Below are 26573 nucleotides of genomic sequence, written 5' to 3' on the forward strand. Positions count from 1 at the left end.
ACAATTGCAGTCGCCACGGCGACACGCACGTACACCGCCGCCGGAAAACTAGTCGGTGCGGCCAGTGGGGGTGAAGCCACAAGATCACAGGTGCTATCTAGAGATATACCCCCGTCAGCGTTTATGTTGAAGAACAAAGTTCATGTAGTTGTCGATGGAGTGTCTACTATGGCACTTGTGGATACAGGCGCGACAGTCTCGGTGATGAGTGTAAATTTTTAGAACTTGCTAGGACCAAAAGTGATGTTTTGCTTGAACCGTGGGGTGACATTTCGTGGTGTAAGTGGTGACATGTTGTGTCCGGTGGGATATTGTACTGTGGACGTCTCGCTGTGTGGCAAGGTGTTTTGTACAGAGTTTGCGGTTATTCCGCGGTCTACACATGACGTTATCTTGGGTATTGACTTCTTGTGTAAGTGTGGGGCAACTGTAGACTGCAGAAGTGGGCATTTTTCTATACACGGTACTTTCCCAACGGCGCTTTTGGAAAATTCCTGTCAGGAGGAATGCACCTTTTCCTCTCCGTGGATACAGTCGTTCCTGCATTTTCTGCTGTGTTTGTTCCCGTGACATGTTCCAGTAACAACTGTGGCACATTTGACGCCACGCTCGAACCGATTCCCTCGGCATGCCTGAAAAAGAACATTCTCATTCCCCATTGTATAGTGTCAGTCGTTGATGGACGGGCAGGTGTGTGGACAATGAACAGTTCCATGGAGCCTGCAATTCTGCCAGGCGGCATGAAACTTGCAGTATTTAGACCCGAATCATGTACGACGCTGGTTGCGCTTCTTGATGCTACAAGCCAAAATGAACATCTAGGCTTAGAAGGTTCAGAAGATGCCCAATTGCTACAAATGGTCAGCAAGTCACTTGACCAAAGCGAATGTCATACACTGCTCGACGTTCTGTTTAAGCACTCGAAAGTGTTCGATTTTTCTAAATACAGCCAAAGGCCCTCAATCCCAGCGTCCCGGATAGGTCATCGGATCCACACCGAATCGGTGCGTCCCATTAGGCAGAAACCTTACAGAGTGGCACCATCGGAGCGCAAGATCATCAACGAGCAAGTCCAAGAGATGCTGGAAAAGGGAATAATACAGAAATTGGCAAGTCCGTGGGCTGCTCCCGTCATTCTAGTGAGGAAGAAGGATGGTACATGGAGATTTTGCGTTGGCTACCACCGACTGAATTCTGTTACCAAGAAAGATGCCTATCCACTGCCGCGCATCGATGACGCTCTAGACTGCCTGCATTCCGCGTCTTACTTTTCATCTGTCGACCTGAGATCAGGTTACTGGCAAATTCCGATGCACGCAGCTGACAAAGAAAAGACAGCATTTGTTACAACTGACGGACTTTATGAGTTCAACGTTATGCCATTCGGATTATGTGATGCTCCTGTGACATTTGGAAGATTTATGGACTCTATATTGCGTGGTTTAAATTGGCATATATGCATGTGTTACCTTGATGATGTCGTAATTTTTGGGCGTACGTTTGAGGAGCACAATACTCGCCTAGACCTCGTGCTCAGCTGCATTGAAAAAGCTGGCCTTGTATTGAATTAAAAAAAAAAGTGCCACTTTGGCGAGCGACCGACATTGGTGTTAGGACATCTCGTCGGCAAAGATGGCATTAGACCTAACCCACAAAAGACAGCGGCCGTTGAATCGTTCGAGCGTCCTAAATCTGTGAAACAACTGCATAGCTTCATTGGGCTCTGCTCGTATTTCCGCCGGTTCGTACCCAAGTTTGCGGATGTCGTTCACCCCGTGACGAGCCTTCTACGCAAGAACAGCCCGTTTCAGTGGATCTCCGAGTGCGATGCCGCTTTTCACAAGCTGAAGTGTTTGTTAACTTCGCAGCGGATTTTTCGGCACTTCAATGCTTCGTCGCCCACGGAAATTCACACAGACGCAAGTGGCATCGGTATCAGTGCCGTTCTCGTTCAGCGTTCTGGCAAGAAGGAACACGTTGTGGCGTACGCAAGTCGTTCTTTAAGCAAGCCTGAACACAACTACACAGTGACCGAACAGGAATGCCTAGCAGTAGTCTTTGCCGTGCAACAGTTTCACTCATACATCTATGGTCGCCCGTTCACTATCGTCACAGATCACCATTTCTTGTGTTGGCTGGTCAACCTTCGTGACCCATCCGGCCGCCTCGCACAAGAACATGTCTTCACCATTTCATACAAGAATAGCCGTCTACACGCTGATGTGGATTGCCTCTCCAGAATGCCGCTACTATCGACAGATTGTGAATGCGATAACTTTGACCACCTTATCGCTGCTCTGTCGTCTGGCTTTCCCGATGCCGTGACTTTCGCCGCTGAGCAGCGTAATGACCCAAGCTTGAAAGCTCTCTTCCCTGGAGCGAGAAATTCATTAAGCGAAGGCCGATTCTGCGTCCGAAATGGTCTTCTTTACCAGAGAAACTTGTCCACGATGGGTGCCCACTTTCTGCTAGTTGTTCCTGCGTCTCTCCAAACGTCTGTTCTGCGGCATGATGACCCCACCTCTGGCCATCTAGGCACCGCACGAACACTTAGTCGCACGAAAGAGCGGTTCTATTGGCTGAAAATGAGCAAGACAATCGAGAACTACGTGGCCAGCTGTACGCAGTGCCAGAGCCACAAGCGGCCCTCCTCGGGACCAGTTGGTCACCTGCAACCTGTAAAGCCTCCCAGTTCCCCTTTTGAAAAAGTCGGCATTGATCTGATGGAACCATTTCCACGCTCCTCAAAAGGTAACCGGTGGATAATTGTATGCGCTGACTACCTGACGCGGTACTGCAAGACGGCTGCCTTATGCTCCGCCACGGCAGTCCAGGTTTCGGAGTTCCTGTTGAATTCAGTCATCCTCCGACACAAACCTCCTCGCGTGATAATAAGTGACCGTGGACGGCAATTTACCGCTGATATTGTCGAATCATTACTTCATTTGTGTGCTTCCAAGTTCCGACACTCAACTGCGTATCATCCACAAACTAACGACCTCACCGAGCGCACAAACTGAACGTTGATCAACATGTTGTCAATGTACGTCGCCTCCGATCAAAAAAACTGGGATGAAGTTTTACCATTCGTCACGTACGCCTTCAACACGTCGAAACACGAAACGACAGGCTACAGCCCTTTCTATCTGCTCTTCGCTCGCTCACATCGACATACGCTGGACACTATCTTTCCTTTTGTCGTCCATGACGATTTAACAATTGCGGAAACTTTGTGTCGTGCGGAAGAGACACGTCGACTTTTTTTGCCTGCCTACATACACTGGCAGCGCAAGAGTCCTCCAAAACTCGCTACAACAGTCAACACAGGCATGTAACCTATGCCCCCGGTGATCTAGTGTGGGTGTGGAGCCTGTAAGAGATGGGAAGGAAGGTCGCTGATGATGGCATCCCACCGCTGCCACCAGTTGTTAAGGTCGGAAGGAAGGTCGCAGGAGGATACGAAAAACAAAACAGGTTTATGGCACTATTTACACATATTTACAGAAAAGAAAGGTTAGTGGTTTCACAAACCACGAGCGTGATGGTTGAACCGTTACATGGTTCAGAGCGACGTCCAGCACACTGCGGCGTCGTTTTAAGCCCTGTTGGGCTCCTCCTCTCCGAGTGGAACACCAATCACACACACACAACAGGTGAGGGGGACGAGCATGCACGGTCCACGTGAACGTCCAATATTGAGTCGTGAACACTGCACTGCAAGGTGGCACCAGCAGGGCTCTTCGTCGTCGTGTGTGTGCCGCTAGTCAAGAGTTCCCACGATCCTGACAGCGTACATCAAAGGGTCTGCCGCACAGCTCGCCTAATTGGCGGGGTGATTTGCGGTGGCCGCCGCGGTCTCTTCTAGGAAGATGCTGTCTTTGTTGTCCTCCCTCGCCGTGGCGTCGTGGCGACATGACGACTCATCCTCCGGCTAGCCGGGACAATGCCTGGCGGGTACAGGCTGCTGGCCGGTCGTCTACTTGATTTTTTTATTCACATACCCTAAAGGCCCTTGCCGGGCATTACATAGGGGGGGGGGGGTTACAGTAAACGGGATGAGGGTTAGGTTACATTTGAACAAATAAACAGTTGGTAACACCACTAAAGCACAGCAAATAACAATGAAACACTATCGTACAAAAAAATAATTCACTTTTTTTTTTTTTTTTTTTTTTTCATACAATATTAGGTGAGCTTTTTAACATTTCTACAAAGGCGTCGAAGTTTCTTACAGACACAACATCATGTGGTAAGTCATTCCAAAGACGGAGTGCGCACAACAGAGGCGAGTTATAGAAGATGTTTGTACGCGCATATGGAACTAAAACTTTGAAGGGGTGATCTAGGCGCGGAAAATAGTGATGGGCAGGCAATATGTAAGTGGTAGCAAATGACGAATGATTATGATAAAGTTTGTGAAAATGGGATAGCAGGGCCAGCACTCTTCTTTTCTCTAGTAATGGGAGGCTCAGTGATGCTTTGATATTAGTGATGCTCGAATGACGCAAGTAGTTTCTGGTTATGAATCGGGCAGCTTTATTTTGCATGGATTCAAGTTTGTTAATTAAGTAAATTTGATGTGGGTTCCAAATGAATGAAGCATATTCTATTTTAGACCGAACAAGTGAGGTGTATGCTGTAAGTTTTGTCTTCCAGTTAGCTTGATGTAAGTGGCGTCTAATGAATCCAAGTGTTTTAGATGCTTTAGATGTTATTGCGTCAATGTGGGCATTCCATGACAGGTCGGCGGAAAGATGGACGCCTAAGTACTTTATTGATGAAACGTGTTCTATTGGCATTGCATTAATGAGATAGGAATTGATCGGGGGCTGGGTAGTATTCGTAAAAGTTATTACTTTTGTTTTGGAAGCGTTAATTTTCATTTGCCATTGATCGCACCAAGTAGCGATGCTATCAAGGTCTTTTTGTGAAGCAGTGTGGTCGTTTGGGTTAGTAATCTTTCTATAAATCACACAGTCGTCGGCAAATAAGCGAGTAGTAGATGCCAGATTTTTAGAAATGTCGTTAATGTAGATGAGAAACAGTATCGGTCCAAGTACAGAGCCTTGGGGTACCCCGGATTTAACTTGAATCAATGTAGATGAACAATCATTTACAGTCACGAATTGATAACGATTACACAAAAAGTTATTTATCCAAGTGGTAACGTTTCGGTTTATCTTAAGGCAGTCTAGCTTCATTAATAGACGACTGTGGGGAACTTTGTCAAATGCTTTGGCAAGGTCGATAAATACGGCATCAATTATTGTAGACGCATGAACGGCATAATGGAGGTCAGTAACTAATTCGAATAATTGTGTTTCGCATGAACGCCCGCGCTGGAAACCATGTTGGTTAGGAATAAAGTAATTTTGCTCGGTTAAGTACGTCATTACTGCAGATGATATGATGTGTTCTAATAATTTGCAGGGTATGCTGGTGAGTGAAATGGGCCTGTAATTAGATGGCATCGATGAATCACCGGATTTAAATATCGGCGTCACGCGAGCGATTTTCCATGTGTCAGGCACACATCCAGTGTCAATTGACTGCTGAAATAAAGCTACAAAAATACGGGATATGACTGGCTTAGTAATTTTAAGTAACTTCGGGCATATACCATCTGGTCCAGGGGATGAATTGTTTGCAAGACGTTCAATAGCCGATTCGATACCTTCCGGAGTGATCACGATGTCATTCATTGTGGCGTTAATGGAGTCAAATTTTAAATCGGCCGAAATGGGCTCCTCTTCAGTGTAAACAGATCCAAAGAATAAGTTCAGTTCTTCTGCAGCCTCTGACGGTGACAACAGTTTATCGTCTTTAGTTAGATGAATTGGCTGTCCCGAACATTTCCTAGGATTTACCACTTTCCAAAATTTTTTAGTATTGTTTGTTAGCAGCGCAGGTAGATCCTCATTAAAAAATTTGTCTTTAGCTGTTTTTATTTCTCTGTCGCATATCTTTGCATAGTTTCTGTACTCTTCCCATGCAGCATCGGTGCCCGAGAATCTTGCCTTAGAATACAAGCGCTTTTTTTTGTTGATGCACCGCTTGACATGCGAGGTGAACCATGAGTTGTGAGTCGAAGATGTGATTGTAATTGTAGGAATGTATTGGTTTTTTAGTTGCATGAGTTTCTCGTGAACGATTCGCCAGTTTTCATTCGTGTCACGAGAATGGAGGCTGGTGAGAAAGTGATCAGAGAAAGACGACAGGTCGGACAGAATGTTCAGTACGTCAGCTCGTTTGTAGTCGTACAATACTTTCATCTGTTTTTCTGGTTTTACCACTTTTGTCATGGCCTCGCAGTGTAGAACATTGTGGTCACTAATACAATCAAGTACGTGGACGCGCATATTCTCAGGTTCAGTAGTGAGCACTAAATCAAGAACAGAACTTCCGCGTGTAGGGACAGAGACCATTTGAGTCATGTTAAATAATGAAAGTGTATCAAGGAAATCAATACATTCATTTCTTCTTGTACCACCCGTAGGTGTGCATGTCCGCCAGTCTATTCCCGGATAATTAAAATCACCGGCTAATATTATTGGTGATGTTGGATGTTTGCATTGAACAAAACTAAGTGAGTCATTCAAATTATCGACAAACTCGATAGAAGCGTCTGGCGGACGATAGCATACCCCGACAATACAAGTTTCACCTGCTGACAGTTGCAGTACAATCCACAAAATTTCTAAGTGTGCGTCTGTGTCTAATAGTTGCGCCTTAAAATGACTTTTTACGGCAATCATTACGCCGCCACCCCGCTGGTATGACCTGTCCTTTCTGAAAATATTGAAATCAGCAGACAGAGCGAGTTCGCCGTTCGATACATCAGCATTTAACCACGTCTCCGTACCGAGAACTAGATCCGCAGTGCAGCATTCAACGATTGTGGCAAGTTGATCTTGTTTGTTCAAGATGCTGCGAAAATTACATACAACGAGAGATAAGGTATGCGCACAACGATTCCTGCGTCAAGCCGTGTTTACACGTGGTTCGTGCCTTGGTATTTGAACAATTGTGCTGTCATTAGTATTCCCTAATCCGTACAATCTATTTCCCAGGAGAACCTTATCAAAGAGCAGCTTATACTTTTCGCCAGGCTTTCGTTCTACCTTTACGAAATCGCGAAGTTTCTTTCTTATCATCTGTATCCTTGGCGAGAAATCCTCCTCTACCCAGACTCGAGGGGAAGATTTCTGTAGCTTGTAGGCGTTTCTTAGAATGCTACTCTTATCTTTGAAGTTCAAAAATTTCACTACAATCGGCCGAACTCGATCATCTGTGACTCGCCCTACTCTGTGGGCACGTTCTATTTCACCCGATTGAATTCCAAGATGCTGTGTGACAAATTCAGATACTATTTTTTCTGTGTCCTTCCATTTTTCTGCTGTCTGCTCCGGAATACCTTTGAAGACTAGGTTATTCCTTCGCATTCTGTTATTCAGATCGTCGACCAGTAAATCTGCTTGCTCTGTCTGTTTCGTTTCAAGGCTTTTCAGCTGGGCGTGTGATTCTTGTAGGACCTCGTTCACGCTTGTAACGTCTTTACGTAAGACGTCTATAACGTCAAGTCGCTCTTCTATTTTCGAAAGTCGCCGTTTTGTATCTGTAATAGTCGTTTGAAGGTCCTTCAACTTGCTTGAAGTTTCTTTCTGGAATTTGTCAATTGTCTGTCCTATATCTTTCACCAAAACTAATAGCTGCTCTACTTTGTCAGGCCCTGGATTTGTTTCGATGTCACCAGCGCAAAGCAGTATGTGTGCAACACTGAACAAAACTACAAGTAGACGGCATCCTGGTCTCCAGTAACCAAAAAACGCCGTTGAACGGAGCCAGACAGTGAATTGCTGTTTGAGTTGTATGTGGCGCGCAAGGAAGCGTCCTATGCGCGCGCGATACGTACACACATCAACACCCATAGCAAACAAGAAATAATAGAAAGTTGGGATTTGCAGCCAGTGACAATGGTAATAATCGAGGTGAAAAAAGGTGCTACACACTTACCTACACAAGGTAAACAGCCACCGTTAACATCGAGTACACGGCCGCAAATCCCGCAAGTCCGTCGTCGCCGCAGCTACTTGTAGGTAACCATGGACCACGGGGTGCCGCACTTGTCGATGCCGTTGACAGCGCAGTGCGATTAATTGGGGATTAAAAGGAGCGCCACTCTCCTGTCAGCTCCGGCGCCGATCACGCCAGCTTCCCCGTCGCCCGATGAGTCGCCGAAGGCATCAGTCACCGCTTCTGCTCGAAGAGACTACAAAAGGGTCCGCATTTGAAAGACGGGAACTCGCCTTTGCTTGCCGCATGGTCTGGATAATTGCTCAAATCTTCGACAGCATCTGTCAGACTGGGCGCCGAAGGGATTGAGAGCCTTCCCAGTGGACCGGCTTACGCACAATGGCGTCTGGCCTGGAAATTCGTCTGGGCAAACTTAACAGCTCCTCCGCCGCCCGGAAAACCTCGGCAGGCCAGCGCTCCCAACCCCTGGGCACGAAGAGAATGGTTGGTGACGAGGACGATGGCCTGGCTTTCTCCCTCCAGCTGCGAACTCGTAAGCAACTTCCAAACCAGCTCAAAAATGATCGACAACAGCAAGGCGAACCACACAACACAATACCATGCTGAAGTCAAGCACATTGGACCCGCGTAAAACCCTCCAGGCTTCTCAAGAAACACAAACAAAAGAGAAACCTGTACGCTAAAATTTTGAGGCAATTTGGTGCCGCCAAAGTTACAACAATCATGGACGGGGAGATGCTTACCAAAAATGGAACAAATAGCCGTGCGAGAAAAGCACACAAAGGCAAATACAATTTGGCCCCATATAACCATAATTACACTCTTTGAAAACTATCTTTTTCTTACCATCCGTTCTACTAAGTTGTAACTTACATCTAATTTCATTACTAATTTCATGAAACACAACCAACTACATGGTTTTTACATGAAAGCTGCCAGACACTATACACAAGGTATCTGTGCACATTCTTCATTCTCTCAATAAACCGAAATGTGTAAATCCTTAAAACGCATTCCTAATCTCAACGTTTGGTATATAACATAATGCTCAGCTAAAGAATTCACCTGATCCCTGAGCACATACTAAAATCACAAAGGGAAATGCAACTCCTGTACTAACACGCTCATTAACTGAATGTAGCCTCATGTCAACCCCTGTCTTTAAAGAACGCACAGGACTTTGCTGTGCGCCCTAGCACGACATCATACTCTCATTCAAAGAGCGCTAGCACACCAATCGCACACCTAACCATAGGCCATTTCCCAGTAACTCCACTAAAACACTTACAATGCTTTTAAAAAATCTAGAAGGGAAAAACTGCTGCTACACGAACTAGCCGGGGAGGTGCTACAGGAACACCACTTTAAAACCAAATATAAACAAATACATTTCCAATAAAACTCCTCTGTCGAACTCTCCTGCTTACAGCTGTCCCTCACTTTAGTCGCACACGCGGCGGTCGCGGTCTTGGCGGATTTCGAGGACGCCCGAGTCCACAACGTGTACGTGCTACCAGCTGAACGGCAGCGTTACGCCTCATTTGCGATTTCGGCCGACTTCTGTCAATCTGGCGGAGGGAACCCGAGAAATGCAAGGGAAAGAGCGACGGTGTCCTCTTTGGTCTAGCTCCCGAGCGGTGTTTAGCTATTGTGGCCTTTCTTCTAGGACCACGACGACACTCTTTTCCATGAAAAGCTCTGAATCTCCATCGCGCATTCCGTCGGGAGGGTGCGCGCTGTGGCCTACCTTTTCGCCGCTGGCGCCTTACTTCCCGCCACAAAGGCCTCTTCCCCGCACTGGCCGATGATCTACTCTTCCGTCGTTCGCCCGGCTGATTGCTACTTCTTTCATGCCTTCGCTTTGTCGCTCGCGTACGCTTACCTCTTTCCCGGCGACGTTTGTGACTGACCTGTCCCGCACTGCTTTGAAATTTGTCGCAGGTTGAGTCATCGATGGTTTTACAGCTCAAGGATGCACCATGACACTTGCTGTGGACGGAATCGGAAGACTGGCGCTTTACACGAGATTCTATTTGCGAATCCGCTTTCTTTGTACTTTTCTTCTGGCGGCTAGGACGCATGCAAACCGAGTCTGACGCCGATGCAGAACCCCTAGTTCTGTTCACTACGCTCAAAGATGTTGAGCTTTTCTTTACACCCTTACTGTCTTTTGTCTCGCTCGCAGCTCTCCGACGTCGCTTTCGTCTGCGCCGCATTTTGCAGTTCGTTTCTATGCCTTCCGATCGCTGCTTAAGTTCTATCACCCTATCACAGCACTTGTCAGCTGTCGACGCCGTGCCGTCTAAATGATTTTCGAAAAAATCACCCATTACACACTCTAGACCGGCGGACAGCTTGACGCTCTTAGGAACAGTGCAGCTGCTTTCCTTCAAACACTCTAGCTCGCATTGCTGAGAGCTGTCTGAGACTGCACTGATATCCCCGCTACCTACTTTCGTTGCTTCTGAGCTTTCTTCGGTGTCCTTGCGTACTTCCACACTGTTTGCAAGTTTCACCATTGCGACAAACACAGTTGAGGTCTGTACCAGCTTTTCTACAGCTATCCATCTGTTTCGCTACCATTTATCTGGCACAGCACCTCATCGCACTCGCTCTGACCTTCAGTGGCCTCTCTTATTAGAGCAGCATCTTTCGCAGCTCTCACATTTGGTTCGTCTTCGAACCTGCTGCGCTTTTCAAACGTGCTAGCCTTCTCTAAAGCTCTGCGCTGCACCTCGCACTTCTCGTGCGCTACACTTGCGAATGGCTGCAACTTTCGCCGCATTGCTTCAATTTTACGTTCCAGTTGTTCGAGCACCAAGGCGCGTGCTCGATCACGCTCTTTTCTATCCCTTTCCCGTGCCTCTCTTTCGCGTTCCTCTCGTTTCCGTTCCTCTCGTTCCCGTTCCTCTCTTTCGTGTTCCTCTCGGTCCCGTTCTCTTTCTCGTTCTCGTTCCTGTTCCTTTCTTTCGCGTTCCTCTCGTTTCCGTTCCTCTCGTTCCCGTTCCTCCCCTTTCCGTTCTCTCTCGTTTCTGATTTCGTTCTTCCAACCTTTTTAAAGCTTTCAATGCGTACCCAATATCCTCCTCATTAGCGCTTTCCAAAATTAGCTCTAAAATTTCTGACCTGCCCATTCCTTCCTTAATCCTAATACCAAGGTCTTCACAAATGTACAAAAGACCATCTTTTAGCAGTGTCTTCACCTCCATAATTGCCGTTGTACTTTAGTCCTGCATATCACACAAATGTATGGGATCCCTCTAACACACAAATAGGTGATCTCCCTAACTCACACACAATCCAGCTTCTAATCAACGCACACTCAAGAAATGAAGCCTGGAAAGTTATAGCAAAGACCAAGCACTCACTACAGCACAGCACCATGTCGTGAAGTCCATCTCACCGCTGCCAACCAGCTGTAAAGGATGGGGGAAGTTGCTGATGATGGGATCCCACCGCTGCCACCAGTTGTTAAGGTCGGAAGGAAGGTCGCAGGAGGATACGAAAACCAAAACAGGTTTATGGCACTATTTACACATACTTACAGAAAAGAAAGGTTAGCGGTTTCACAAACCACGAGCGTGATGGTTGAACCGTTACATGGTTCAGAGCGACGTCCAGCACTCTGCGGCGTCGTTTTAAGCCCTGTTGGGCTCCTCCTCTTCGAGTGGAACACCAATCACACACACACAACAGGTTGGGGGGACGAGCATGCACGGTCCACGTGAACGTCCAATATTCAGTCGTGAACACTGTACTGCAAGGTGGCGCCAGCAGGGCTCTTCCTCATCCTGTGTGTGCCGCTAGTCGAGAGTTCCCATGATCCTGACAGCGTACATCAAAGTGTCTGCCGCACAGCTCGCCTAATTGGCGGGGTGATTTGCGGTGGCCGCCGCGGTCTCTTCCAGGAAGATGCTCTCTTTGTTGTCCTCCCTCGCCGTGGCGTTGTGGCGACACGACGTCTCATCCTCCGGCTAGACGGGACAATGCCTGGCGGGCACAGGCAGCCGGCCGGTCGTCTACTTCATTGGGGATTAAAAGGAGTGCCACTCTCCTGTCAGCTCTGGCGCCGGTCACGCCAGCTTCCCCGTCGCCTGATGAGTCGCCGAGGGCATCAGTCACCGCTTTTGCTCGAAGAGACAACAAAAGGGTCCGCATTTGAAAGGCGGGAACTCGCCTTTGCTTGCCGCATGGTCTGGATAATTGCTCAAATCTTCGACAGCGTCTGTCAGACTGGGCGCTGAAGGGATTGAGAGCCTTCCCAGTGGACCGGCTTACGCACAATGGCATCTGCCCAGACGAATTTCCAGGCCAAACTTAACAAGCCCAATACGCAGACGTGGCTTGAGCCAAAAGCTACTGGCACACTACGCCGGTCCTTTCGTGATACCTCATCGTCTCAGCGAGGTCAACTATGAAATTGCACGTGTCACCACTAGTGGCCGACGTTCATGCAAGACAGAGGTGACGCATGTTGCCCGCCTGAAGCCGTTTACACGAAGGATGCGAGAATGACTCGCCCAGAGGGCTTCGTCTGAGACCGGAGGAATGATAAGAAGTATCACTACCAGGAAAAACAAGGGAAGCGTGGGTAGAGACTGAAGACAACGTTGCCTCCACTGCGATCCCTCTGGGTGGGTAAAAGCCATGGCGGTGGAGATCATCATCATTATACAGTGATCGCGTACTCAGGGCCCATTAAGAACCCCCATTAATTTACAGTAATTACATTTTTTTTACAAAAAAAGGGGCAAACAATGCATTAGCGTGCCTTCTACAGCCGTACATGACAGTAAAGTTAGGTTCTTAGATAGCACGATATTTATGCTGTTATGCTGTTGAATAGTACACGTCGGGTGTATCAGTGTTCTTTTTTTTTTCATTGCTCAAGATGCCAGCTGACCTGCCGTTTTCTCGATTTAGTGTGGTCACATAAGTGTGAAGGTTGAAGTATCGCATATTTCGGTCTATAAGTCGCACCCTTGTATAAGTTGCACCCCCCTCAAAATAGCAGTTTTTTTTTTTAAATAAAAAAAGTATATAAGTTGCACCAGTGTACAAGACACACCTGTTCACCGGCCATCGAGTGCCCCGTCATGAGAAAGCACTGCGAAAATTCATGCTTGAGGCGGCCGTCGCATTTGCAAGTTTCCAGATTTTGGCAGACACGCGTGCGAGCTCTTCCCAATATACATAAACACAATATTTTCAGTGAAAAGTATTTTTATTATTGTAATGGCTAGCAGCATCTAATCAAATCTATCAAAATTGTCTTCTTCAGGGTCACTTATGAATGGTGCAGCTATTTGGGGTTGTACTTCTGGCGCATCGTCCTCCGGCACGTCACTGCCGTCCTCTGACTCGCTCGATTCGGACTTATTATCATCTGTCACGCAGGGGATCAAACCGGCCTAGTGAAAGCTCGCCACAATGGTCTTATTAGTTGCTTATTTCCATGGTTCACTCCCTCATTTCCCCACTTCGTCAAACTCAGCATGTCTCATTCACTTTGTTTTAGTGAAGCTGTGTTCACCCCCTCACATCCATGATTCCCACAAACGTCACAGGATGGCCTCAAAGCTGCGATTAAAAGAAACATCGAGTGGCTGAAGAATCTTGGTCACGCCACCGGGTGATCACAGGCATACAATTTTTCGAATGAATGAATTAATAAACTTTATTTAAAGCCTCGCAGTGTTCTTGGGGCGAGGCGGGGGAAGAGGGGATGAACCACTGTCCTATCGCACCTTCTGTCGATAATGATGGCGATAACTCAGGTGACCCCTTGAAGTCCTTGGACCCGGGCGGCATCTTTGGCTTTCTGGACAGCCCGAAGTTGGTCAGCCAGCTCGTTGCTGGTGAATGCCTCCTCTCAGCGGCAGCGACGCTGACGTAGCCGATCTAGCCAATCTGCTGCAGCTACCGCGGCAGTGGCCAGCCCCTGCCCTCGTGCAGTGATAGCAGCAACGGTTTGCCTCGGAGTTCGTCCCTGCCTAACATGCGTTGGGAAGTGAGCAGCGGCAGCAACATAAACTTTTCCGGCACACTCCCAAAGCATATGCTACAGCGTGGCACGTTCTTTGCACACTTTACATGCGTTCGTCGGGTATAAGCTTGATTAACACAGGCGTAGGATCGCCGGGCTGAGCTATGCATTTGTTTGTAATAATATCAGGGCCTGTGTTTTGTTTAATTTGTTGTGTGATGGTGGGCATTTGCATCTGTTAAGTCTGTAATGTGTGGTGTGATTGAATGTGGTCAGGTGATCACCCCACCACCATTACGGTTGTTGTTGTGTTAATAATGTTGTCATCACTCCGCATTCAGAGGTATAGGTGGGGCAATTCAGTTGCAAGTTAGCACTGCGGTTTGTCCCTCTTCTGTTGTGTTCGCGTATTCATGCATTGAGTGATAACACGTTCAAACGTTCAAGTACTGTCTACAACTAGCCCAGTTTTCAGTCCTTCCCCAAGTTGATAACATCCCCTGTTCTACCTGTGAATCAGAGCCCACGAGTGGGGGCGACAAGTGCTGCTCAAGCAGAGATCTAACGAGCCATTTCTTCTGCGTTATTTGGAAAGTGAATGCAATACCATCTCGCCGCATCCTACACCTGCCATCAAATACTCAAGAAGATGGGAAATGCACTACTTGTATCTAACAAGCATGAAAAGATGCGGGGAAGGGGGGCCTCGAGCAGCCACTGTACATTTTAATTCTAGGGGTATGGTCGCAATCGCTGGGGCAGCATCAGTGCAAGGCTCGCAAACCCATCTACGTGCTGCGCTCTCCGCATAAAGAGACTGGGAAAAGGGAATTTCGCCCAGGAGCGGACGTATTTTCTTAGACCAGCGTTTTGTACAGTTACGTGATAACAGACCCAAGAGAGTTTTACAGCTGCCAGCATTACTTGAAAGAACGCTACAATTTCTCGCTATTACGTGTTAGAAAAAGATCAACGTAGATGACAACGAGCTGTTCTGGGCTTCGATTCGCACGCTACAGTAGGAACCCACCGAGTTTGGCTGCAGTTTATTAAAAATAAACCCCTCTTTCTACGCAACAAGAGGCTCGCTTTTCTTCAAGTGGCGCCAAAACTCATTCGAACAGCGAACCACATCGATGGCCACAAGGTAATCGACTTCATGCTTACGGGTTTAATGTACCGACTTACAGCTGCTCAATGCTTAGACCCAACATGGAAGCTCTCAAATTGAAGCGTAAATAAGAGAGAGCTCAATTAACACGCGTTATCAAGGAGGCAGAAGCTATGCTCACCTAAGACAGCGTTACGGAAGAGGAGCATTGCATTCTGCCGAATCTCAATAAACGCCTCAATCAACTGCACATTGACTTGAGAGTGACAGACTCCGACATCGTCCCTCTGCTGACAACCAGAAAAGTAGAGGCAGAGTTTGGCTGCATTGTCGATTACAACGATTGAGCCACAACTACGTCAGTGAAACTCAAGTACCGGATATGGCACTTGAGAGAGTCCCAGAACCGTGCACTAACGACAACACCAACTGAAACCGTTCAAAGCTCGCCATCTAACTTCTCAAAATCGACCTCAAGAGGTTCGATGGCCAACCCTCATCGTGGGCGCTTTTTTGGGAGCAGTTTAATCAACTGATCCACAAGAATGATGGGCTCAGCGACGTTGACCGCTTTGTCTATGTACGTTCGGTTCTGACTGGCGACACGGCATCTGTTATCGTGGGACTTCCAGCAATGACAAGCTGCTATTCTGAAGCCCTAAACATATTAAAACAATGCTTTGCCAAAACATATGCCATCATCTAGGCTCACATGCAGCGACTCAATGACATGAGACCCGTGAAGCCCTCCAATAATCTTCAAGGACTTCAATACCTTTACGACACAGTTAAATCTCAGATACGCGACGTCAAGACTTGGAGTATCAGAGGCTAATTACTCTCTAATGTTCTACACCATCCTTCTGAAGTCGCTTTCTCAGGACATTGTCCTCCTCTTCAGCAAGACCATCGCATGCCAACACCAAGAGCACACAAGCCAGCAAGGACAGTACACCCATGACCAGAAAGCAAGGATTCAGTCTTTACTGCTTTTACAGCGAAAGCTGTTATGAGATCACAACTCGGGTCTCGTGCGGCGCCGTAGTTGTCTGCCGTAGCCATCCCCGCCGGTGTCCGTAACCACTGTCGCATGAAATAAGAAAAAAAAAAAAAACCTAGTACCAATGACACAATAGGGCTCGAATCCATGTCCGCTGTGTGCCAGCTCAGTATTCTACCACTAAGCCATGCCGGTGCTTGGGACTTCTTGGCAAACTTGCCTCAGGCAGGCTTGATGTCGGGAAGGCGATCGCATAAATACGACTTGAACAGCGTTTCAAAAAAGTGAAAGAACAACCAGTCGTCGCACAATGCGAATAGCGTAACGAGTGGGTCAATCAATGCTTCAACCCATTACAAAAGCTTGTTCTTGTTCTACTATTAACTGTGGTGCGTACCCACTTCAGGCATAATTTCTCATCGACGTCAGCCAGTGCATGAACAATTGGCACAAAATTCCTTGCAAGTGTTTAGCAGATATCACGCTTCTCAGTAGAATGACGAAAAATAGCATAGTGAATGCTGGCCTACTACCCAAAAAAGTTTTATTATAATGCAAGTGTACTAGCAGCAGTTACCCAATGACTGTTTAGAAGAGGCTCTGAAAGGCCGTTCTTCCAGCTTTCGCAGTGACTATGCTGCACCTTCCGAGCAGGGCTTGCATTTTTTGTTAAAACAGAAATAGAGCCTCGAGAGCAAACAGTCTCCCACATTTTTGTAAGAAAGAACATGTCGAAAGGCCACGTTGACGAATTTCGAATTAGAACGACATCCTCTTTGCCATATCGTTTCACAATGGGGTGTTAATAAACTAGCTACACGAAAAAAACGACTGCTTTTTTTTGTGAGGTAAACATCCATTGCACAGAGCAATGTGACTGTCTGATTCCTCTCAAGGAAAAGAAAAAACTACTGAGTGCGACTCGATGCTTTCCCTGTACATTGCAAGATCATTTGGCAAAAAATTGCAGGAGAAATGTCACATGTACAAAATTCAATTGACGCCACGCAAAACAACGTGCGATTCTTGGTTGCTGAATTCAATTAGCAGTCTGCAGACGCCAACAGCGTCGACGCAACTCGAAATGATTGGAACTGGCAATTCTAAATGGCATGCATACCTCCAAATTGCTGTAGCTTGGGCAGCCGGCAAAGAAGGCAAAGTTCCTAGTTCGAGTTTTATTCAACGGAGGCAGTCGGTGCCGTTTCGTGCGAAATGATTGGCTGAGAAATAGCGTTGTCATGTACTCGATTACGAGAGCCTTGCAGTGGAACGTTTTAGGGGACAACATGGCAAGAAGATTTTTCCACGCGTGTTTGTCACCCCGAGTTCAGTGTGTGGTTGCTAGTCAATGCAGATAAAATAGAAGCTCTCTTCACAACAAATATCAGCCACCAATCAATTTCGCGACCGACTAGAGGCATCATGGACAAGAAGACCCCCGGGACATTACTTCTTTGACATCAATCAAGCTGAGAGGTCAAATGCTGTTGACATCTTGACCAGCGGCGACTATTACTGATCCTTTGTCCCTGGAACCATGGATAATTTAGGAAATGAACTATAAGTTCTCGAAACCTCTTTAGGCTGGACGCTACATAGTCGCTACATGACCGCCCAGTTCTGAGGATGTTGGCATGAAGAACTCAGGAAGTGGCCCTCGACCTCGGAGACAGTCGGGAGTGAGGCTGCCTGGAATTACCGCACCCTTACACAGCATTTCATAAGGGGCTTGCAGCTTCCCCACATCGCATTAGAAAGGGAGCAGCCCACACCAGTCAGCCATTTTTTTATGCAACGGGAGGCTCAGTTTTCTTCATTACATTTATTGTTTTGCACTTGCAGTGAAAATGATTTTTTTTTCTGATTTTGTGGTTCGATGGTTTCTATGGCAAAGAGCGTGCTGTCCTCGGTAGTTGCTCGGTAACAGCACAAGTTTTTCTAAACAGTTGGCTGTTCTGCACACAAATGCCACTTTAACAAGAATAACGCTTTGATAAGTGACCAAAATACATTGCTGATGATGATGTTTTTCGCATAATTTTGGCGCTCACCCACAAAGGGGGATCTGCGAAAAACCGAACAGCAGGATCTTTATAGCAGTCGGTTATGTACCTAAAAACGTCCAATGAAAATTAATTTTATAAAATGAAATCGTAAATATTGGACGAAAATGCTGCACAAACGCCTGCCCAGCCTGCCCGCCTGCCCGCCCGCCTGCCCGCCCGGCCCGCCCGGCCCGCCCGGCCCGCCCGTGTGCTCGCCCACTTGCACACCTTCCTGCGCCATTGCAGTACATGTGGCTACAATGCACTTTACTAGTAGGCAGACACCATGAGTACAACAAAGGGCAGGCGTTAGAGAAAGATCGCAGAGGCAGAACAGATTAGGATTGCTACAGCATGCATCAGAGCACCTTTGTTGCATCTGAAAATGGAGGAAACTTCCTTCAGTGCAGTTAAGTTTATAAACTGACTAAACATACCCCCTTCATGTGATCATAGATTGTTAGTGAGTTCTTTTACCAGGATATTTCTTATTAGCTGAGTGACAATCTGGTGTGACTGCCCCTGCGCATTTGTTTTCGTGGTGAAATTTTCTTCAAAATGAACTCAGTAGCAACTTGAGCATCTTTCTTTTAAGTAGTCTTCCTTTCCTTCCAACCCTGCACTCTTTCTTTCTTTCTTTAGTCTATCATTTCTTTCGTTTCAAAGAAAAGGAGCAAGAGCTAAAGACCATGTGGCCTGGCAGAGGCTAAGATGTCGATTCTGGTTGCAGTGCTGGCTGATACAAATTGTGAAGAAGACAAGGAGCGACGTTATCATCATTGGGAATTAGACCGGCATTTGAAACAAAGAAGAGATGGACGGGTGGGCTTCACCATGGGCAAGACGGCTCGATCTTTTTTCTACATTTTGGTGCCGAAGCCTGGGAGGACGGACGTTCAGAAGCGAGTAGAAGCGGCCTTCACGAACTTCGACCGCAGTCCCAGCCTCAAGGAGTTTTGTGAAGCCGCCGTTGGTTGAAGCTGATGTGCGAAGCCAAACCGTTCCCGAGAACCAGATCAAGAAGCATGACACCTCGACATTGCTTGAAACTTCGTGCTGCGAAGCATTTGTGACGGACACCACATTGACTGTGACTTCACCTAGTGACATGACCGGCCAGTGATCTCTCACGTTTCCAACACTGGACTGGATAATGGAGGCCCTGTTCGCAAGGCGGAATGAAGTGCGCAAGGCGGTCACAGAAGCCATCGCCAACATTGAACGTCTAATACACGTGGAGCGTCCGTCAGTGAGTGAGTTACGATATATTCATCGAATATTGATTGAGCCTTACAAGCTTCTTAAAGAAATGGACAAGGAAGTAGAAGACGCAGTTCATATCAATCGCTTGGAAACTGATACGGGCGAAGCAGGGTTTTATAAACACCAGATCATTCTAGCCAAGGTCAGAGTGGAGTATAAGATTGCGGACTTATTAAATGCTCGAAAAGCTCGCTTGGAGACCATGCGGCAAAGGATTTGGACAGAAGTACGAGCTGACATGTACTTTTTGTCTGTGGCGCCTCCATCTTGCCTCTGTTTTTGCAGCAGCAATCTTCTCCTACGGAAGCTAGAAGACTCAGACTCACGACGAATTGCTGAACGCGCTGCAACCCGAAAAGTCACTAATTTCACGACTGTAACGAGCACTCAAGCACGCACAGAACCGCTACTTTCAATGAAATGGCCCACATCATCAGAACTCCTGTCAGAGTACACTATGAATGAAGCAAAGGACACGACAGTTACAACAACTCAACTGCATATGGTGGAGGGAAAAAGTTCTACTAATGAAAAGTGGGAAGCCTTTGAAGTTCTAAACTCGGTGAATACGTCGTAACTCAGATTGGTGGGCGATCCAATTGCCGAAGACGTTCGATGTCTGCGATGACCAGCGTGACGACCTTGAATGTTTGACTCTGCCTTTCGTAGAGGGCCTCGATGATCAGGTCCAGTGTCGGAAACGTGAGGCCCTGTCACGAGGCAAAGTCTGAGTCAACTCGTCATTCATCGCAGACAGTTTGCACAACGAATACCCGTCACTTGTCGGGCTGTCGTTCATCATGACCTTGTGCATATCAGGCCATCGTCATGAAGAGCGAGTCAGTACTGAGCCAGAGAAGATATGAAGGCTCCCGTCTCGCGAGCCTACAGACGGTGCCTGCACTCACGGGGCTGCACTGCCAAGATGTACTTCGTTGACCTGTAGACTGCCTTGCCTTGTGAATATCGGGCCATCGTCGTGAAGGGCGAGTCAAGATGGAGCCGAAGTAGACGTGAAGGATCCCGTCTCGCGAACCTCTAGAGGATGCCTGTACTCACGTCAGTTCATAGGTGCTCCTGGTGGTCTCAGTTGCAACCGTAGTCGCGCTCCCAGGTCTCGGCGGTGGTTATGCCTTGCACATCAGCTTTACGCACGACGGCTTCACAAAAGTCCCCGAGACTATGACGGCGCTCGAAATTAATGAAGTCCGCTTCGTCTCAACTCTGAAGGTCCTTCCTCCCGGGTTTCATGGCACCAAAATGTAGAGAAAAAACGAACCGCTGTGCAAAAAAGCTGATAAGCGAGACCTAACCACCGCCAAGACCTGGGAGCGCGACTCTGGTTGCAACTGAGACCACCAGGAGCACCCATGGCCAGGAGCACCCATGGAGTGAAGTGAGTACAAGCATCCTCTAGAGGTTCGCTAGACAGGAGCCCTCACGTCTACTTTGGCTCCGTCTTGACTCGCCCTTCACGACGACCGCCTGATATTCACAAGGCAAGGCAGTCTACAGGTCAACAAAGTACATCTCGGCAGTGCAGCCCCGTGAGTGCAGGCACCGTCTGGAGGCTCGCGAGACGGGAGCCCTCACGTCTTCTCTGGCTCAGTACTGAACCGCCCTTCACGACGATGGCCCAATATGCACAAGATCTTGATTAACGACAGCCTGACACATACCGTATTTACTTGCATAATTGACGCACCCCTAGTTTAGTCACGGAAAATGCGATTTTTTTTAATTCCGCCCATAATAGCCGCACCCCGAACTTGGCCATGATCAGAAACAATTCTGCCCCCCCAGCGGTACAGTTGGAATGCGATCCCTGTACCTGAATAAACAAAGAAAACAAATCGACGAGCAAATAGAAAAAATTTGAAGTGCAACAACCTAACCAACGAGTTTGTCGAAATAAAACTTGAGAAAAAAACTGTCCATAAGTGAAAAAAAAAAAAAGGCCGATCCCACGTACAGTGGGCGTCGATGATATGCGAAGCACGAATGAGGAAGGTTGATATGCCACTTTAAAATCAGCACAAAGTAACGAGGCGAAGGTAAATCATTCTGTAGATGACTTCCAAGTCATGATTATCATATTTAAGCATGTAATATACCTTCGTCGTCCATTCATGCCACGTAATACCAACTTTGGTATATGTGGAACTAGATCGACGTCTGCGAGCACACTATGAGCGTCGCATGCAGTCATGCTTTACATGACATGCATATCATGATTATCATGATTGGCCGTGCCATTTACCTTTATCGTCTATTCACGTCACGTGATACCAAATTTGGTATACGGGGAGCTAGCGAAAGGATCGCGAGTGCATCGTGAGCAGGGTATTTTGCTATTTTCTTACGTGGTATGTGCATCATGATTATCATGCTTTCACGAGCTATATACCTTCGTCATTCATTATGTCACGTAACACCAAATTTTGTATATGTGGAGCTAGCGAAATGGTTGTGAGCACATCATGAAGGGCCCAATGTACTCCGACGTAACCTTAACGTGCACGCACGCTAAGCGCAGCAACGCTACGCTAGTGAAACGAAGAGCACTCCAGGTGTGATCGGCGCGACCAGGTGCCGTCGACGCGGCCCGGCGACAACCGGCACGAAACTCAACATGCTGCATTTCGCACCGATGACGTTACCCAACTCAACCCAAACAGCACTGCATCTGCCTCTTCATGATGGAGGGATGCCAGGCGCGCTCTAATGTGCATGCGTCAAAGCAACGCAGCGCGGCGCATGCTCCGACTACATGACAGGCAGATTGGCGCCTGCCATGGAATCGCCGACGTGAAGAGACGAAATGAATGCCGGCAGGCATACACACCGGGCCACGTTGAAGTGCATTGGCACCTTGAGTGTGGCATTTAGTCATGTTCTTACATGACACGCATCTCATGATTATCATGTTTACAACAGTCACATACCTTTGTGATCCATTAATGCGACGTAATACCAAATTTGCATTTGTGAAGCTAGCAAAATGGCCGCGAGCACATCATGAATGTTGCGTGTAGTCATGTTGTTGCATGACAGATATGTCATAAATATCATGTTTGGACGTGTCATTTAACTATGTCGCTCGTTCAGGTCGCGTAATACTGAATTTGGTACATATGAAGCTAGCGAAACGGCCGCGAGCACATCATGAGCGCAGCAAGTAGTCATGTTGTTACATGACACGCATCTCATGATTATCATGTTTGCACCCCTCTCATACATTCGTCATCCATTCATGTTCCATAATGCCAAACTTGTATATAAGAAGCTAGCGAAACGGCTACAAGCGCATTATGAGCGTGGCCTGTAGTGATGTTACATGACACGCACATGATGATTATCATGTTTGTACCAGTCACATACCTTCGTCCCTCATTGATGTGCTGTAATACCAAATTAGGTATAAGCGACCATGAGCGCGTCATGAGCATGGCATGTAGTCATGTTGTTACATGACACGCATCTCATGATTATCATCTTTGCACCAATCACATACATTCGTCATCCATTAATGTCCTGTAATACCAAGTTTGGTATATGCGAAGCTAGGGAAACGGCGACGGGCGCATCATGAGTGTGGTATGTAGTCTTGTTATTACGTGACACGCATGTCATGATTTTCATGTTAGGGTCTGCCGCTTGTCTGCGCCATGCAGTCATGTCATACCATACCAGTTTTTCAACATGTCATGCGAACGAAACCACCGTGAGAGCAGCAAGACTACGAAATGTAAATCATGACATTCATGACATACATTCGTGACTAGTCACTTACGCTCGTCATACAATCATGTTATGGCGTACCAAGATTGATATCGAAACCATTATCGAAATGGCCAGGAGAACTAAAATCCCTAAGCTGCTAGATATATAGATGGAAAGAAAGATAGATGAATAGATAGAAATATGGACGGACGGACGGACAGACGGACGGACAGACAGACAGACAGACAGATAGATAGATAGATAAGCTTAAAGTTGCTGAAGTTCGCTAAGAAATGCTTCACATTTAAAGCAGCTGTTCCATCGATTCCTAATACCCTCCAAATCGCCGTGCTCCTCGGAGGTCACGTGTACAACGTCGGGGGCTCGATCGCCATCAGTACCATCAAAGAAAAAGAAAGAAAAGCCATTTTGCAAGCGATGTGCATATGTTGTGGTTTTGTATTGAACTTTGGTTCCACCATGGGGAGGTACGCAAGCTACACAGCTGGATATAAACTGAAGGTAGTGCAGTACGCCCTGGAGCACGGCAATCGATCTGCAAGCAGGCATTTCAGTGTTGGAGAAACCAGTATTCCGTACTGGAGGGATCAAGAAGAAAAACTTAAGGCGACGAAGAAAACACAACAGGCTTTCCGTGGTGCCAAGATCAGCAGGTATCTGAACGTCGAAGAGCAACTGGTCTGGCATATATGAGAGCTATGACAAGGGCTGTGCTGTGTCATTGGATATTGTGGCGACTGAGGCGCGGAGAATAGCCAGAGCGCGGCGCATCCAAGCAAAAGAGTTCAGGCCAGCACTGCATGGACAACTCATTTCATGCGATGACATGGCCTCGCACTGCGAAGGTGAACCATTTTGTGCCAGCGCTTGCCCGTAGCATATGAGGACAAAGTGGTGGACTTCCACCATTTTGTTATAAAGCTCTGACAGCAGAAAAACTTCATTTTGTCCCAGATTGGCAACGCGGATCAGACCCCTCTTTGCTTTGATATGCCACGGAACAGGACAGTGGAGGAAAAAAAATGCCAAAGCATCATCGTCAGAACGTCGGGCGCTGATAAACAACGATGCACCATAATGCTGGCGGTGACAGCGGATGGGCGCAAGATACCGCCTTATGTTATTTTTAAATGTAAGACGCTCTTAAAGGCAAATTTCCCTCAAGCATCTTCGTCAGAGTCCAGGAAAAAAGCTGGCTGAGCGCGGAACTTATGGTGGATTGGGTGAAAACAGTCTGGGGTAGGTGGCCGGGTGGTCTGTTGTTCCCGTCCATGCTTGTCCTGGACAGTTTTTTATGGGCACCTAGTAGACCGTGTACGAGATGAGCTAAAAGAGCTTCGCACATATTCTGGCAGTGATTCCGGGCGACCTCACATCAATACTGCAGCCTTAGGACGTGTCCTTGAATAAGCCTTTCAAGGACACTGTTCGAAGGCTGTACACCACCTGAATGGCTGGAGGACATCCAGGTGGTGGACAGGTGATAAGATTAAGAAGCCACCAGTGGAAACACTGTGCGCTAGGATCGTGGAAGTGTGGCAGGCGATCTCTGACAAAGTCGTCAAAAAAAGCTTCAAGAAGACAGGTAGGGAGATGATTTAGACTCCAACCAAAAGTTTCGAAGAAACCAGACGTTTCGGAACCGACTTGATTCCTTCCTCAGGAGTGAATGCGGAGGCTACGTAGCAGCGTCGTCTTCAAAGCACTCGCGGGGTGGCTCATGACCCACCCCTCTCTCTCTCTCTCTCTCTCATTTCGCTGTGGAGCGCAGTCCGTGTGAATACACTGGGGGAAGGGTTCCGAGGGAGCGATTGATATCATGGGCTGTCCTCTGTATGTGCCACGACTCAAGTAACAACCTTCTCCTCCAGTTCAGCTCGCTTTCAAGGATGGCCGTCGCTTCAAAATTTATTTTGTGATCCAACGTCTCAGCATGTTCGGCGACTGCGCTGTGCCCTTTGTAGAACTTCCGCACATCGTTGGCGTGTTGCTTCAGTCGTTCCGGTAAGTTTTTCATCTCGCCGATATACGACGAGGGGCACTCGGCACACGCAATTTTGTAAATGACACCGGGGCGCCTGTCCACTGCTGGCCGGTCTTTCTGCACACATGCAGAAAATCCTGCACGTGTGCAGAAACTCCTGCACACATGCAGGATTTTCTGGCGCCCCGGGATCGACCGAAGAAGACTGGCACAGAATTCAGCAGCTGTGATGAGCTGTGCAGTGAAGTGCACAAGGCAACTGACTGCGTGAGTCATACTTGAGATGGCGAGATTGCCCTGGAGGAGTATGCGCTCTATGAGGCACTGCAAACAATGCATATGACCATGCAGACGAGGAAGAGCCTTAAGAATTGCCTACGACGACAGCAACACGTAACTTGCTGCGCTTGCTCCGCAACATGGTCAAATGCAGCGGTGGCAACCGTGGCTCATGTGATGTGTTGAGCAACTGAAGAACGTCTTTCTCGGACCAAATGTGAATGTGAAACCGGCGAGCATCACGCAGAAACATCCCCGGTAATTAACTTTTTTCCCCTGCAAATTCTTGTGTCTTTACTACTGTAGCTCTCCCGTGCAGTAGAGCTTTTCCTGACAGCACTGGCTTTTCTATTACAGTGACCTGGGCAAAAATGTTCTGCGTTTTGCTTAACTCGAAATACCATTTATCTCAAAATTTTCTACGAATTTTACGGCTTCAAGTTATCGAGAGATCACTGTATATCAAGACGCACGAAATAAGCACGCAACTTAGTAAGCTGCATATGGCAACTCATTTTAACAAAATTCACGAGTGCATTTAGCTCAGCCAAATGAAGTGTACAAAGAGCGCAGCTGTAGAATTGCGTAAGCATGTGCACAGCATAATGATAGAGGTTCGTGCTTTGTCAGAAACATTTCCTTTATAGGCTAGTTCATGCATACTGAGCTGTAATAGAATGCAAAAACAATCAAAATGATAAGTGATGCTATTTGCTTCTGTTAATCCGGTGATGTGCAACAACCCCTAAGTGCCTTGTTTGTACTTTTTCTTCCTCGTCTCGATAGATGCACTAAGGTGCATCACTAACTCACCCAAATTTTCAGGCTACTGTTTTTGTCAGTGACTCACTTGTAATGTGTACCTCTTGAGATCACGACTGGACAATGCAAACTGCACGGCCTCCTGCGGATGGAGAGAAAGTACACAATCAGCCTAACAACATCAGAAAAATAGTTTACTGGTCACTTTTCTACATCAGGTACCAATTCAAGATTCAATGCTCATGCTAGGAATTTTTCAGCCTCACTTTGAGAGAAAAAAGCACATAACACTTACAATTACGTATTTCTAAACATTGTAAAAAACGAAGCCATTCTTCAGAGCTCAGCTAGGTAGTCTTATT

The 26573-nt window shown here is 47.3% G+C and overlaps 1 protein-coding gene across 6 annotated transcripts in view; it reads right to left on the reverse strand.

Annotated features, from left to right (window-relative positions):
• The window catches only part of lt (vacuolar protein sorting-associated protein light), a 635043-nt gene that overhangs the window by 285206 nt on the left and 323264 nt on the right, over positions 1–26573 (reverse strand). For 5 of the 6 annotated variants that reach the window (XM_075896022.1, XM_075896056.1, XM_075895809.1 and 2 more), the window contains one exon: positions 26300–26353. In XM_075896022.1, the coding sequence (XP_075752137.1) occupies positions 26300–26353 (54 nt within the window). Of the gene's footprint in view, positions 1–13684; positions 14028–26299; positions 26354–26573 lie in introns of those variants that run through there. The other variant, XM_075895959.1, reaches the window with a different exon arrangement.

Source organism: Rhipicephalus microplus, chromosome 1 (genome assembly GCF_043290135.1).
Source record: "Rhipicephalus microplus isolate Deutch F79 chromosome 1, USDA_Rmic, whole genome shotgun sequence".
Taxonomy (NCBI): Eukaryota; Metazoa; Arthropoda; class Arachnida; order Ixodida; family Ixodidae; genus Rhipicephalus; species Rhipicephalus microplus.